Source organism: Prorops nasuta, unplaced genomic scaffold, assembly GCF_024137725.1.
Source record: "Prorops nasuta isolate Cenicafe-Biocafe unplaced genomic scaffold, Cenicafe_Pnas_1.2 PNAS00018, whole genome shotgun sequence".
Classification (NCBI taxonomy): Eukaryota; Metazoa; Arthropoda; class Insecta; order Hymenoptera; family Bethylidae; genus Prorops; species Prorops nasuta.
The window spans coordinates 1,616,719-1,629,927 of record NW_027116815.1 but is presented as its reverse complement, the minus strand read 5'-3'; the positions used below and the strand labels follow the sequence as shown (position 1 = coordinate 1,629,927).

The following is a 13,209-nucleotide window of genomic DNA, read 5'->3' as shown; positions in this document are numbered from 1 at the left end:
AAAGGAACCGATGAATGGGAAGCATTCGTGCGAGGTGCAACAAAGTCGTTCACCGAGTCTAATCTCATCTGAGAAAAACGAAACAATTACGGGTTGGTCACGGGGCAGGTGAGGCTCGTTGCGGTGCTGCTCTGCTGGATGAGGAATGAAGGTTAAGCTTATAGAGGGGGGGTAGATGAGGTGGATAAGGCGCAAACGGACGGGAAGAGGAGAAGCGGGTTCGACAGATGGCGGATTGAACGTAATCGAGCGGGCAAACTTGCAGGAATCCCTGCAAGAAAGGCCAATTGATGCGAGAGGGAATAGGAGGAATCGGGAGGAATTTGCCGCGAGACATCCGAGCGAAGGGCTGTGACAGGCAAGGATATAAAACTGAAACAATGTACATCTTGCCATACCGCGACAAAAACAATCATCTCGTTTAATTCGATAAAACCTCGCGGCATTCCCTGAAAGCGAGAAGAAAATAAAAAGGCCATAAAGTCTCGTCTAAAACTGCGCAAGAAACAAATTTAATTATTAACGAAATCAAAGGTAATCCATTATTTTCGCTATGTAGCTTATTTATATATAATTAATCGTATATAAAAGAGCGTAAATACTGTGTGTAACGATCGAGGAGAAGAGGATACGAGACTTTCGCCTGAAAGCGAAGCTACTCGCGGCGATATTACGCGGCTCTAACGAGTCCCAGCAGCGTAACGTGCAAAGCATTACCGATTTGTTCCAATTAGATAAGCTATCTCCGCGACAAGTTGTCTCCCGAGATGCCACTTATATATATATATATATATATATATATATATAGCCATTTCAATATAATGAATTTTCATTCGCATCACGAGAGACTCGATTGCGATACCGCGAAGCGGTATATCGTTAAAATTAATTTATCCACTGATAAGAGTACTCGTGCACTCCGCTATTCCGCTTGTACCGATCAAATCGAGATGCCTAAAAATCGCGATGAGTTTTTGCCATATAAATATAAATGCAAATTTACCGTTGCAGTCTTCTCGGTGCAGGTTGCCTCTGACTAAGCGACTGGATTAAAGTTGCTTATGCTTTCTGTTATTTTCTTTTCGACGCGAGGCAGAAGAATTTATCGCGGGATGCGAGGGGAGGCGTTTCGTGATTTAGCAAATTAATGGCGCGAAGGCTACTCGTTACACTATGCACGCGTCGATCGGTGGCACGCGTGCATCCGGTAAGCGGCTTCCAGCTTCCGCATTTCTCGCTCGGAAGCCTCGCCCCATTGGAATTCGAAGGATTTTACAAAGTGGCACGATTCATTTTTTTATTGCGTCATTCTAGTCTTGACCCTTGACTCCAGCACTTTCTATAATATTTCATTATTTTCGGTAGTCGGGGAATATTGGTAAAATATATAGGTTTATTGATTTTTAATAGTCGGAAGAATTTTTTGTGAAACGTGGACGAATAAAAATAGGGGGGGGGGGGGGGGAATTGCAACTCAGTCTTTACTGCAAATTCAATAAATTAAAACAAATTGAGACTTTGGTAAAAACGATTTACATATTTCCTAATTCTATTCCGCTCTTTGACCCGCTGCCTCTTTAATGTTCCATCATTCCAACACGCGAAACAATTTTCCGGCCAGCAAACTCTCCTCATTACCATAATAAACAAAATTTAACGACACAACGAATAATTCGTTATAATAATACAACTATTCCCAATTAAATATACATATAAATAAATCAGTTAATTTTGTAGCAAAAAGCGTTTACCAGTTGGAAAATTTTATCTGCGCGGAAAATTCAACGAAAATTGATCATACGTATGTATACAGATTCTTTTGATTTCCACAAGCACAAGGCCTTCTGAAAAGCGTCGAAACGTGAACGAATTGAAATAGATGGGAGGAAGAGGAAAAACTGCATTTCAGGTTTTTCTAGCAAGGTGAACGAATTAGAACAGGTCGAGATGCTGGAAGAACGATAAAGAAGTTTCGCATCCACGCGGTGGTAGCCGTGTTTTTCGTCGTCGATCCATCGGAGCGTTCAGCGTGCACGAGCGGATGATTTATAGGCTGAGCTACTTTTGCGTCGGAGCGAGGAGGAAAGGGAAGAAAAAAAAATAAACAAACAAAGAACGGTAGAAGGAGGGAGGGGTGGGGAGGGGGGGGGGGGGGAGAGAGAGAAAAAGTGCAAGAAGAAGCGGCTTGTTCACGGTGGACAATATTTTGCCGGGGTCCGATGCGCACGTTGACAAGAGAGAACGCCAGAGGGATCTCTCGGTTCACCAGACTGACTCTCCATTTTCGGCTGGTGTATCGGCTACCCTGAAGAAGAAGAAGAAGAGGGGATGAAAGATCGCCGGTGTCGGTGCAGATGAGCACTCTGGCCGTTAGTACGTCCCGCCAAATGTGGGCCACGAGAAAGTCACGCGAGTGCGTGTCTCGTTTTTCGAGAGTTTCTCGCCTTTTTGCCTCACATCCCGATCCTCTCCTTGCCTCTTTCCATCAGAGACGGATCGAGTTACCAGCCTGAGAACTCCCGAAAATACTCCAGATTCGCGGGGCTGCGTTACAGAATTTTTCTACATTTTCCCTCCTGGAGGAATCAACATTTTTATCCTGCATAAAGGAATTACACGTGGTATTTTCACAGCAATCTATAGAAATTTGATCGATCGATAAGCGTGCAGAGGGCACGTGGGGAGTGGCTCCGATGGGAACGGTCGAAAGCAGCGCGCGACGCAAACTCGATCGCTCTGGGCGATTGGATTTCGCATTTCGCTCTTTTGGCGACGGATTCATTATCGAGTCGACTCTCAAAGAGAAAGCTGCCAGACGTACCCAGATCGACTCTTCCGATCAACCCAAACACTTCCGATCACGTAATTCATAATTTACGATCGGATTTACGAGACTCGATTATTCACTCTGCTTATATATGTATACACACACACACATATATATATACCGTCTCTCTTCTCTGTAGCGTCGATTTATTGTAGAATAATTTTTTACCTCATCTGCGCAATGTTATATTCCCCATTAATTTAATCGAGCGATGATCGACGTTGAGAATTACGTTTCCACGCGTAATTTTGGTTTTCCACTGGAACTGATGGATAGATTAATGAAGCAAAGTTGTAATGACCGGTGATAGATATATATATATATATAGAGGGTTAGGAGAAAGCTTCGGTTTGATTATAGCGAGGCTCCCATGGTAAAAATGGATTCTTACGAAATTACCGGTGCTTTCCAAATTGATTATTGTATAGAGGTGGGGTTAATGACCTTTGGTACAGTAGGAGAACGATGTCGAAATAAAAGACGAGACCTTTTTGGAAAAGCCTACATATTGCGGATCTCCCGTAAGTCCGGTGACACTATTTCTCCGATCTTTCTCTTTTCTTCCACGCTTACCATTCGAGTATACCACTATTATGGTGTGTTCGGCTCGAACAACAAGATACTCGACCCCATTTAGCTTCCGATAATTTCCATTTCTTTCCTTCCATCCGTTCGTACGTAACATGCAACCAGCGTCCCAAATCAACGACGCCGAGAGCCTACGCGAGAATCGGAAAAGCTAGAAAAAGACGCGGGAGACGCTTTGGAATTACAAAGTGCGATGGAGCCATTAGAAACTTCCACGTGAAAGCTGAGCGAGTGGACAAGAAAGTATGAAAAAGTCTTGAAAATCGATCGAGCCAACAGTGAAGCTATTTCTGCACAGCTGAAAATAATCGAATTATAAAAAGTGGATAGATGCTATCTGTACTTTCACTCTCCGAGTAAATTGTACTTCGGTGTGTTAAAAGTTTATTTTAATTGAGAATAAATCAGAAAATCCTTATCAGCGCACTTTCACTCTTATGGTGCTTTTTAAAAGAAAATTCCACTTTTTATTGTTTCCACGAGTTTCCAGTTGTTTCTCGGCAGAAGATTTCGATAGGGGATTTCTTCTGCAGCTTTTTTAATTAAATCGTTACAGAAGCTTCGAGGCACGCTCGTTCCAAGTTTAGGGATCTTTTTAAGAAGGAATAAAGATCGATTACTGTCTGGGATCGTATTTGGTGATGGCGGCGAGTCATAAATTGGTACAAAATGTGGTAAGACCGGATTGCTGCACTTTCGGTCTCCAGTTTGTCTTCGACGATCGCTGACTCTGTAAGTTCGAAAACTCCACGTTTTCGACTCATCCTAATAATTTTCCCACCTCTAAACCAATGCTACTTACGAAATTTCATTGAAATTCCCTATTGATTAGCACTTATTTTATTCCAATAGATTATATTATTTATTTCTTGTTCGTAGGAAATAATTTAATCATAACCACGTGATAAGATTTTGATAAAGAAAAATAATTAATAATTTCAGGTATATAAGAATACAAGGCTATCTTTTAAAGTATTATTTTAATCGCGTGTTGAGGGGGAAGGGAGAAGACGTCAAATTGTATAAATTTTGATACAAAGTATAATAAGCCTGGATGCTGTGCTTTCATTCCCCCAATTAATCTTCGACAATCGTTGATTCTGTGGCTCCAAAAGTCGTATCGTTCTCCACTCAATTTTACCAAATCCTCAACATAAAAGAAAACAATGCCTAAAAAATTTCATTGAAGTTCCAAACTACCTATCACTTCTAAATTATATAATTGTTCCTCGTACAAAAGAGATAATTACTTTCTCCATTTGATAAAATTCTGATAAGGAGAACTAATAAATAATAGGAAGTACGAGAATGTATAAAGCTTGTTTTTAACGAGTTGTTTTGATCGTGAGATGAAGAAGGGGGGGGGGGGACACGTGAGTTTGGATAAATTGGGACAAAATGTGGTAGGACCGGTAGGAGCCGAGCAGCAGCAGTTGGCAAAGATTTTCGGCAGGTCCGGAGAGGCAGAACGAGTCACTGCAAGGCCAAGGTAAAGGTAAAAGAAGGAAACGTGGCTGGCGAGACTTGCTACTCGAGGAGTCAATGAACCGTGAAGAGATGCTCGGTGGAGCGGAGGGCGCGACAACTAACCGAAAGGTGTGGATGAGAGAGTGGGGATGAGGGGGGGGGGGCGGAAAGGGACCATTTCTTTTCGGGCTACAACTTTCGAGAGCGAGAGCGACCGAATGATGCAGCCTATCACGGAATTTCACTGAATGTATATATACCCACGGTCACGAATGGCCATTTTTGCCATTTCAATACTCAACCAAGAGGAATATCCATTAATCACATTGAAAATACACAGCTTGATCCTCGACGAATATCTTCCTACTTTGAAGATGAAGAGTCTTCGTTGACTCGAATTTAAATATAAGAGAAAAAATATTTTAATTAATAACGATAACGATTAATGCAAGAATCTAGCCGATCAGAAATGATGTAATTTCATACTTTCAATTATGGCAATCGGTTTTAAACTTTTTATTTCATGGTGACCTATCGTATATTTGCTTAGTAATGGTAAATAAATGGTGATTTATTTTCATTCGCTTCAAAGTCATAATTACTAAACTCCTCGGGTAATCCGATTATTAAAGTCTGAACATAGTACATAATTATGAGGTAATTCTCAGATTTCGTATCTCATAACCCAGATAAGTAATTCAGCTGATCCGTGAGAGGATAATCCAGTGCCGGTGCATGGAATAACTTTATTAGATTTCAACATCGGAGAATAACCAATCGAAGAGCTTGGAAGTTTTCCACCGAACAAGATTGAAGTTCAAGGTGAAGGTATAGATTTGCATCAGTTTCTCATTCGCTCCCATTGATTTCGCCGTTACTCTATCATTTTTCTCGAGAAAACTTGCAATGATTTGTAATCGCGAATACGATGCATTTAAATCAAGCGATATAACCGAAATTAGAGATTGCTCTCTCACACGAGTTGTCGAGTCACGGTGTAGAGTATAAAATTTCAGGGTCAAAAATAAATTGCCCCCATTTCCATATCACCGAGGATTAATCAGCATACTTATATTTAATTTGATCAAGGTACTTGAAGGATAGAAACAATCTGTTGTATCATTTTAATATATATATATATATATAGATATAGATATAATATAACCAAGTTTAAAATTGCATTGAAAATGATCACTTTTCTTCGTTAGGATGACGACGAGTCGAGGAGAGTAAAAAATTGGTCGTAAAAGATGATAAAAAAATTATGGTATAAACAGAACAAAAGAAAAATAAAATCGTGATGCTAATTGGAAAAACAAGCAGAGGCATCTGTGAGCCGATAGCCGGGAGCAAAGCATTAGAAGGGAAAGAGGAGACGAGTGAAAATTTTGTTGCGAAAAAGTGCACACAGGAGCAGCAGCACATCTGCGTGACGCCATTGAACGTAACGGTCGATTATCGCGAAATAAGAATCGGAAAGTTTCATGAACAGACGGGTCATCGGGTCAACAGCCACGGTCGAACACAACGGACCCAATCTTGTCTCGAAGTTTCATGCTCTGAGAGTTCTCGCACATCCGTAGCCAATTTGAAGATTGGACGATCCTCGCGTGACCCGCTTATGCCAAATGCAAAATCATTTAATTCCCAGTCTCTCGACTAGCGTGGCTCGTAGCAGACAAAACTCTGATTCGATCTTCCGTCTGATGCACTATCGGTACCTCAAGATCGCATCCAGCTGGAAGGCCTCTTCAGCAACGTGGGACCAATCGATATTCCTTAATTTCTCGTCGACCAAACAAGCATAATTTTCCAGTTTACACAATAATGATTTGATTGGAAAGAGAGAGAGAGAGAGTAAATATGAATGTCATAACGGTTACTAAAAACTTGAAGAAACAAAATTCATGCTGAGAGAGGTTTCATGTAGACCCAGACGCCTCCGAGTGGGTTTCCTATGATACCTATCTGTGGGTCCATTTTCAAAGGTAATCGAGTTCTCGGTGAGAGCTCCAAGGAATATTTATCAAGAACCGCAGTGAGCGCTGCCTTCATCTGCATCTGAGCCATTCTCATCCCAACGCACTGCCTGGGCCCTTCGCCAAAAGGCGTGTATGTAAACTTGCGAATATCTTTGGCATTCTCTTTGCTGAACCTCTCAGGGTCAAAGACTTCCGGGTCCTTCCAGTACTTGGGGTCGTTGTGCAGTCCTTTCACAGGAATGATTACTTGCGTACCCTTCTCGATGACGCAGGATAAACCATCGGATCCGGTCAGTCGGGTTTCCTTCGTGCACATTTTCGTCAATGCCCCAGCAGTTGGATATATCCTCATTGCCTCGCTGATAACTTGATCCATGTAAGTGAGCTCTTTGAGGCAATCGTAGTTGATGGTATTCTTGTGTTTGGCCAGGACAGACTTCACCTCCTCCCTGGCCTTCTCCTGTACATCCGGATACTTTGCCAGAACGAATCCAACGTAGGCGAGCGTGGTACTCGAAGTCTCATAACCATCCACCAAAAAGGACAGGCAATAAGCTGTCATCGACTCAATGTCTATCTGCTCCCCCTCAGATTTCTCAAGGTCAGACATCAATTGGAAGAAATCGTTCCTAGGCACGGTCTCCTCTTTCCTCACTCTGATGATCTCTTTTACCAGCGACCGGAAGTAGCGATCTATCTCCGCAGACAGGAAGCTCAAACGTAGAAGCTTGCTAAGAGTAGGTGTTGACAGTATCAAGACAAATTTGATATTGTCTATAGTGTTTGGCTGCAAGACTTTCGCTGCCATTTCTTTCAAGGACCCAGGATGCTTCTCATCGTCGAAGCTGAAGCCCTCCATACCGAAACCAGCGTTCGCCACAGCTTCCAGTGTGAATCTAGCGAATAGATCCTTCAGCTCCACCTCGAGGCTATCCTTGCCCCTCAATTGCTTAGCGATGTAGGCGTCAAGCTTGTGGGATACAACACGGATACTCTCCACCAGTACTTTCAATCTCATGCTGGAAAATGCGTAGGTCAGTCGTTTCCTGCCAGCAATCCAAAACTGTCCAGTGGAGAAAAATGGGTTTCTGCAGAGGAGCGGGTCGTTTTCCGGGCTGAGCATCAAAAAGTTCTCGTTAAAATTCTGAAACTCCACCTGCAAGACGGTTTTTACCAAATCCGGATCGCGCACTAATAAAGCTGGCCTGAACATGTGTAAGTATCCCACCATGGACGAATCTTTGTTCATATTGTACAATTCCTCCATCAGAGTGATCAAATTGTGCGTTTGGGTCAGCAAAGGTAAGGTGTTCCCCACCACCGGAAGACTTCCTGGCACTTGAGGGATTCCACGTTTCTTCCAGTAATTTTTCGCATTCTGATGAGCCAATAGAAAGTATAGAATCAACAATACGAATCCACCCAGGATCGCTGCTAAGATCGTTGCTGCGTCCATGTTTCTAATTCGTGCTTCGGAAAAATCTGCTGTTTGTTCCGTGATGCACGATGCGCTACTGCTCCGCCGACTGGACTTACTGCGTCGTATCTATTCCATAATAAAACTTGACCTCGCTAATTGAGACAGTGTCTGTGGAAACTTTACACACACACGGTCTCCACTAGCTGGGCGCACCAGCCTCGATATCATCCTTCTATACGATTCGTCATGCATGTATCAACGATAAATAGCACAGACTGTGATTTAAATATAGATGTGAGTCACATGAAAAATATTTCATCTATCATTTTCTGTAAATAAAAACTCAGTAGTGTATAATAATAGTGATATATAAAATAGAATATATTACGTGAAGATAATTTACGATAAAGTGGTTGCAGGACTATAGATCAGAAAGGTTCAACCGGAGCGATAGGAGTGCTCTTGGTTGGAATTGTAAATAGGTACATATATATAACACAGGACTCCATACCGAGGGGAGAAAAGAAATCTCGGCCAGGTCGTGGTTAAGAAGAGTCGGAGCAAGCGAGCGAACGAGTAAGAGGAGCACGAGGTGCGGAAGCAGAAGAAGAGGGAGACGTGTAAATGGGAGAGGTTGGGGAGGGGAGAGGGGGGGGGGGGGCAATTGGGTTACCGTCGTAATCGATGCGAGAAGAATTTGCATAAAGGCCACCTTTCGGGCACACTATGGGTCCAACAGGCCAAGTTAAACTCTCGCATCGGAAGAAGCTGCACGCTTGCAAGGTGAAAGCTCCTTTACGGGCAAAGCTGCTTTACGTGCCAAGCGTAATCAACGCCGGAGACTGCGGCGGCGGGACCGGTGAAATGCACCGGCGAAACCTCCAATCCGGTTCTCCTCCGATCCATTCGATCGGTGCTTTCCCCCCATACTATCATAATTCCTCCTCCTCGCATTATCCTTGGAGAAACATAGCCGGCAAAACCCCGAGTGCCAGCAACCCCCCTCCTCCCAACTTCAATCATATATCCCATTTCACGCAGAGTCTACGGGCGAATAAAAACTTTAATTACAGCATAAAAGCCTAATTCTTTCCTCTCGGCACGAAAACGATACTCGCGAGAATTCCATTCTTGGAAAGAGTTGGATAAACTGTGGAAATTCAGTTAGCTCGAGGAACGAGTACTCCTTGGATATTCGTAGAATCGTAAAAGCAAGTCAAACACGCGCGCAGCGCAGGATTTGCATATGTATGGAAAATGTTTTAGCGCTGTTTTACCATATCATAATAGATTTGTCGGAGGCACACGGAGAGGAAAGAGAGTGCGTGTAGTTTTGCTATTACTAGGTGCAAATATCCAGCAGGGGAAAGCTAATGAATTAAAATTTGTCGCGGTTTGACGAAAGAATGCGAGGATCTTCTCGGATGGAAAGTATTTTAGCATGGTTTTATCGCATTTCCATAGGCGAAACTCCGGAAAGGTCGATGCGCGATTGACCCCTTTGACCAGAGCTCTTTCTCTTCTCCTCTCTTTTGTATTGTTGTTGCTTTCTCTCGCTCTCTTCCTCCTTTTTATTGCTTCCCTTCCTCCCTCTCCCTCCTCCCCACCTCCTCCGCACATTTCCGTCCTTTTTTTGCTCGCCTCATCCCCCCTCACCTCCACCCCCTCCTCGCTCCTCGCACGTATCCGCCGAGTTTAGAGAGCCGACTGCCGATGCACCTGCGGCCACTCAATCATTTTCACAGCGATCGCTGCCACGCGGAAATGTCTCGCGCGATGATTTGCACAACGTTGGCCACCGATGGCATTTTCTCCACTCGAAAAACTCTCGGTCGGTCAAATCCATCGACGCTCTCCTCGTCCCCAGCGAAAGTATATACAGGCATTAATTGTTCAACGAGCTTGTAACAGCCGCGCTATTCAGCCGGCCTGCCGCTTACCGTTGTAAATCAATTACTGTACGACAACTGTACGCACTGTATACGTGCAGCAGCAGTCATACTTTCTTTGCCTGCGATAATAAACCGAAACCCTTTTCGAGACTTATACGGCATCGAACGTGCCTCACAATGTAAAACGAAGCTCCACACTTGCTCGCTGGCGCGTTATTGCACCAGAGAAGAAACAAGAAGAATTTTGCGCAAATTAAAACCCTCCCGTTTCTTCCACTGTAACAGGATCATGGCTATTTTCGTAGTGGAAAAAGGAACCATTGATCTTGTCGTTGTTTCGTTGGGGAAACGAGCGTTTCTTTTGATTTATGTGGGAAAATTTGGGCTAATCGAGGCTAGAAGAGTCGCACGACGACTCACCTGACTTTGGCCTACACGGTAGCTCGCTGGATCGAGGTCAACTGTCAACAGCATATCTTCGACTGCGCGACGCTCGTCCCCCACCGGACTTCCGGGACGCGCATTCGCGTCGCTCGACAGTAGACTGAAACGCCGTCTGAACTCGCCGAGAGCCATGTGCTTTGGAAAACCCACTTTGTGCAGGCGTATTGCGTCTATTATTTGGCTACCACGTATCTGTAGAGAAATTAGTTTTAATCGAGTGTTTTGAGGTATATCGAGGAGGAGGATGATTGGAGTGGTTGATACTAATTTTAATACCTGAGACCGCAACAGTGGAACATTAATCACGCTATCTTCACTTTGGTTTGACTTCACGGACAATATACTCTTATTCTCGGTACAACCCGCATTGTGCTGTGGCAGCATGCAATGAACGAATTTCACTCTTGTCCTGCGTAGAGTTTCAACCAGACCGTCCTGCAAACGATAAAATCATTTTTACAATACTATTGTAACAGTGTTCTTCGTTATTCTACAATGTTCTAATAAGTATTACGTTGAGACAAGCGTGGAGCAAGAGAACTATAAATAAAACGAGATTACACCAGAGCAACGTCGAGCACAGTTCGAGGAACATTTTCGACTCTCGTGTGAGATCTTGCGTTATAGGTTGGTATGCTTGTGGCCAATCAATTGTTCGACATTGAAGGTTAATATATCAATCACAAGGCGTCAGATAAGTAGTAGAAAAAAATGTTCGATAGCACCATAATCTTCGAGTTTAATTGTGCTTTTAGATGTTTGCACACCCTTATCTCAGTCTTTGCGCCCGATAAGAGCAGTAGCAAAATAGAGCGTTACTCACAACAGTGAACTTCACTTGCAAGCACACATTTTTCCTCTTGACGGCTGTACAAGTTCTGCGAATACTGGATGCTCTTCTTAAAGATTGGGAACCCTCTAATCCAGAGACGGCGCCACACAATGCACCGGTAACTCCAGCTCCTCGAGCACTTACGAATAGTTTGCCAATGTCCTCTCTACGGAATTAATCGAGAATTGTAATGTGAGTTTATACGGAGAAATTGACATATTAGAGTGAAATCTAAATCGCGACTGGTACCTCATGCTTTCCTGAAGAATGGAGATTGCACTTTTAGAAACTGGATTCTCTCTGGTGGCTTTCAACCAACCAGTGGCAGTGTACAAAACGGGATTGGTTCCTAGAAGATGTTGTAGCACAAACTGATTGTTACCCGGTGCTTTCCTCAACAACAACTGATGATCTAAACCGTGAGAAAAAATGATGTATACATAAATTTTTCAATATTTTAAGAATTAGTAATTGTTCGATATTGAAGTTACCTCTATCTCCATACATAGAGAATAATCTATCCAGAAAACTCTCGTCGCTGCCTCCTGGGCATACGGCTTCCTCGTCCAAAATCCACAATAAACCTTTCCTTTCCAGTTGCCGTGAACCACTTAGGTCACTTTGACTCGTTCTTAGCATCGTGGCACTTTGGGAAGAACCTCGATTCATGAGAGATATCAAAGCTTGTGGAGAACCAATGCCATCTTCGTCGTAGTCATCCTCGTAATCCACGTCTATTCCTTCTTGAACGTATCTGGCATACAAATATTTCAATTAAAATGTGGGAACGGTAATTTTCTTAACAAACCTATTCCAATCAAATCAATAACGCAAACACACCTATCTTTAGGTACCACCAAAGCTGTATGATAAAATAATAATTGCAAACGCTCTTGCAAATAATTATGACATAGATCTTCGAAACAGGCTCCAGTTTGTCTACCGCATGACGCTGGATTCTGGAAGCCAGGAGAATCGCACAATAATAGCGAAGATACAGTGTGCACCGAAGAGGATATTGATCTGAAATTATATATCGGTGTGTTGGACAATGGCTAAAAACTGTATATTTTTAAACTAAAAAAAAAATGCAAGAAAAAAGTTAACCTATTAACGAGAGCAGCAACGCAGTGGAACATTTCTGAGTAAAGTCCAACGAGAAGACCCTCAAGTGCGTCTAAACCAGTGACGTCTTTAGATTGGTCCGTTGGACTCGGGGTGCGAAGAGCTGGTCTCGGTGTGCTTGGAGTACCAGCTCCACCACTCGTTTGTGAAAACACAATCCTGCTTAATTCTTCCACAGTGGTCCCCAACAAATTGGCAGCTTTTTCGGCACACTCCACTCGAGCAAACTGCCAACGGCTCTGCGAGCTGGTGCCAGCTTTTACAGCACCGGCGCAACTTAAATGGTAAATTCCTGCAAGCACCAACCAAATGACTTTTTCTTCGGTCTCGCTGACACCAAGGATTCTCAAGGCAGCCACGATCCTGTTGAACTCGACCATGGCGCGTTGTTTGTCCTCGTGCTTTTGAAGAGGCGTAACAAATGGATTGTTCTCCGCGACTAGATTAGTTAAATGCAACTCCTTTCTCAAAGCGCCCTCAGCGCCTGCCAGCAGACGATAAACGGCATGAAAAGTGGGGTCCCCGTTGGTCCTTCGCCCAATCCTTGATTTTTCCAAAAGCAGTACCTGTACGAGAACAACAATACCATTACTCTCCATCATTCGTCAATTAATTTCTCTAATTTACAAATC

The 13,209-nt window shown here is 43.3% G+C and overlaps 2 protein-coding genes across 5 annotated transcripts in view; both read right to left on the bottom strand.

Annotated features, from left to right (window-relative positions):
• Positions 1-13,209, bottom strand: part of Mhcl (Myosin heavy chain-like) — a 62,137-nt gene that overhangs the window by 17,964 nt on the left and 30,964 nt on the right. For all 4 annotated transcript variants that reach the window (XM_066737977.1, XM_066737980.1, XM_066737978.1 and 1 more), the window contains 7 exons: positions 12,560-13,143; positions 12,293-12,475; positions 11,944-12,206; positions 11,702-11,864; positions 11,444-11,618; positions 10,897-11,055; positions 10,597-10,812 (listed from right to left, as the gene is read on the bottom strand). In XM_066737977.1, the coding sequence (XP_066594074.1) occupies positions 10,597-10,812; positions 10,897-11,055; positions 11,444-11,618; positions 11,702-11,864; positions 11,944-12,206; positions 12,293-12,475; positions 12,560-13,143 (1,743 nt within the window). The remainder of the gene's footprint in view (positions 1-10,596; positions 10,813-10,896; positions 11,056-11,443; positions 11,619-11,701; positions 11,865-11,943; positions 12,207-12,292; positions 12,476-12,559; positions 13,144-13,209) is intronic.
• LOC136779983 (cytochrome P450 6j1-like) lies at positions 5,993-8,411 on the bottom strand. Its single transcript, XM_066737986.1, has one exon. The coding sequence runs from the start codon at positions 8,318-8,320 to the stop codon at positions 6,788-6,790; it is 1,533 nt and encodes a 510-aa protein (XP_066594083.1). The 5' UTR covers positions 8,321-8,411; the 3' UTR covers positions 5,993-6,787.

Bases quoted from the DNA above. Each gene is read 5' to 3' on its own strand.
- LOC136779983 (XM_066737986.1), bottom strand. From the start codon at position 8,320: ATGGACGCAGCAACGATCTTAGCAGCGATCCTGGGTGGATTCGTATTG.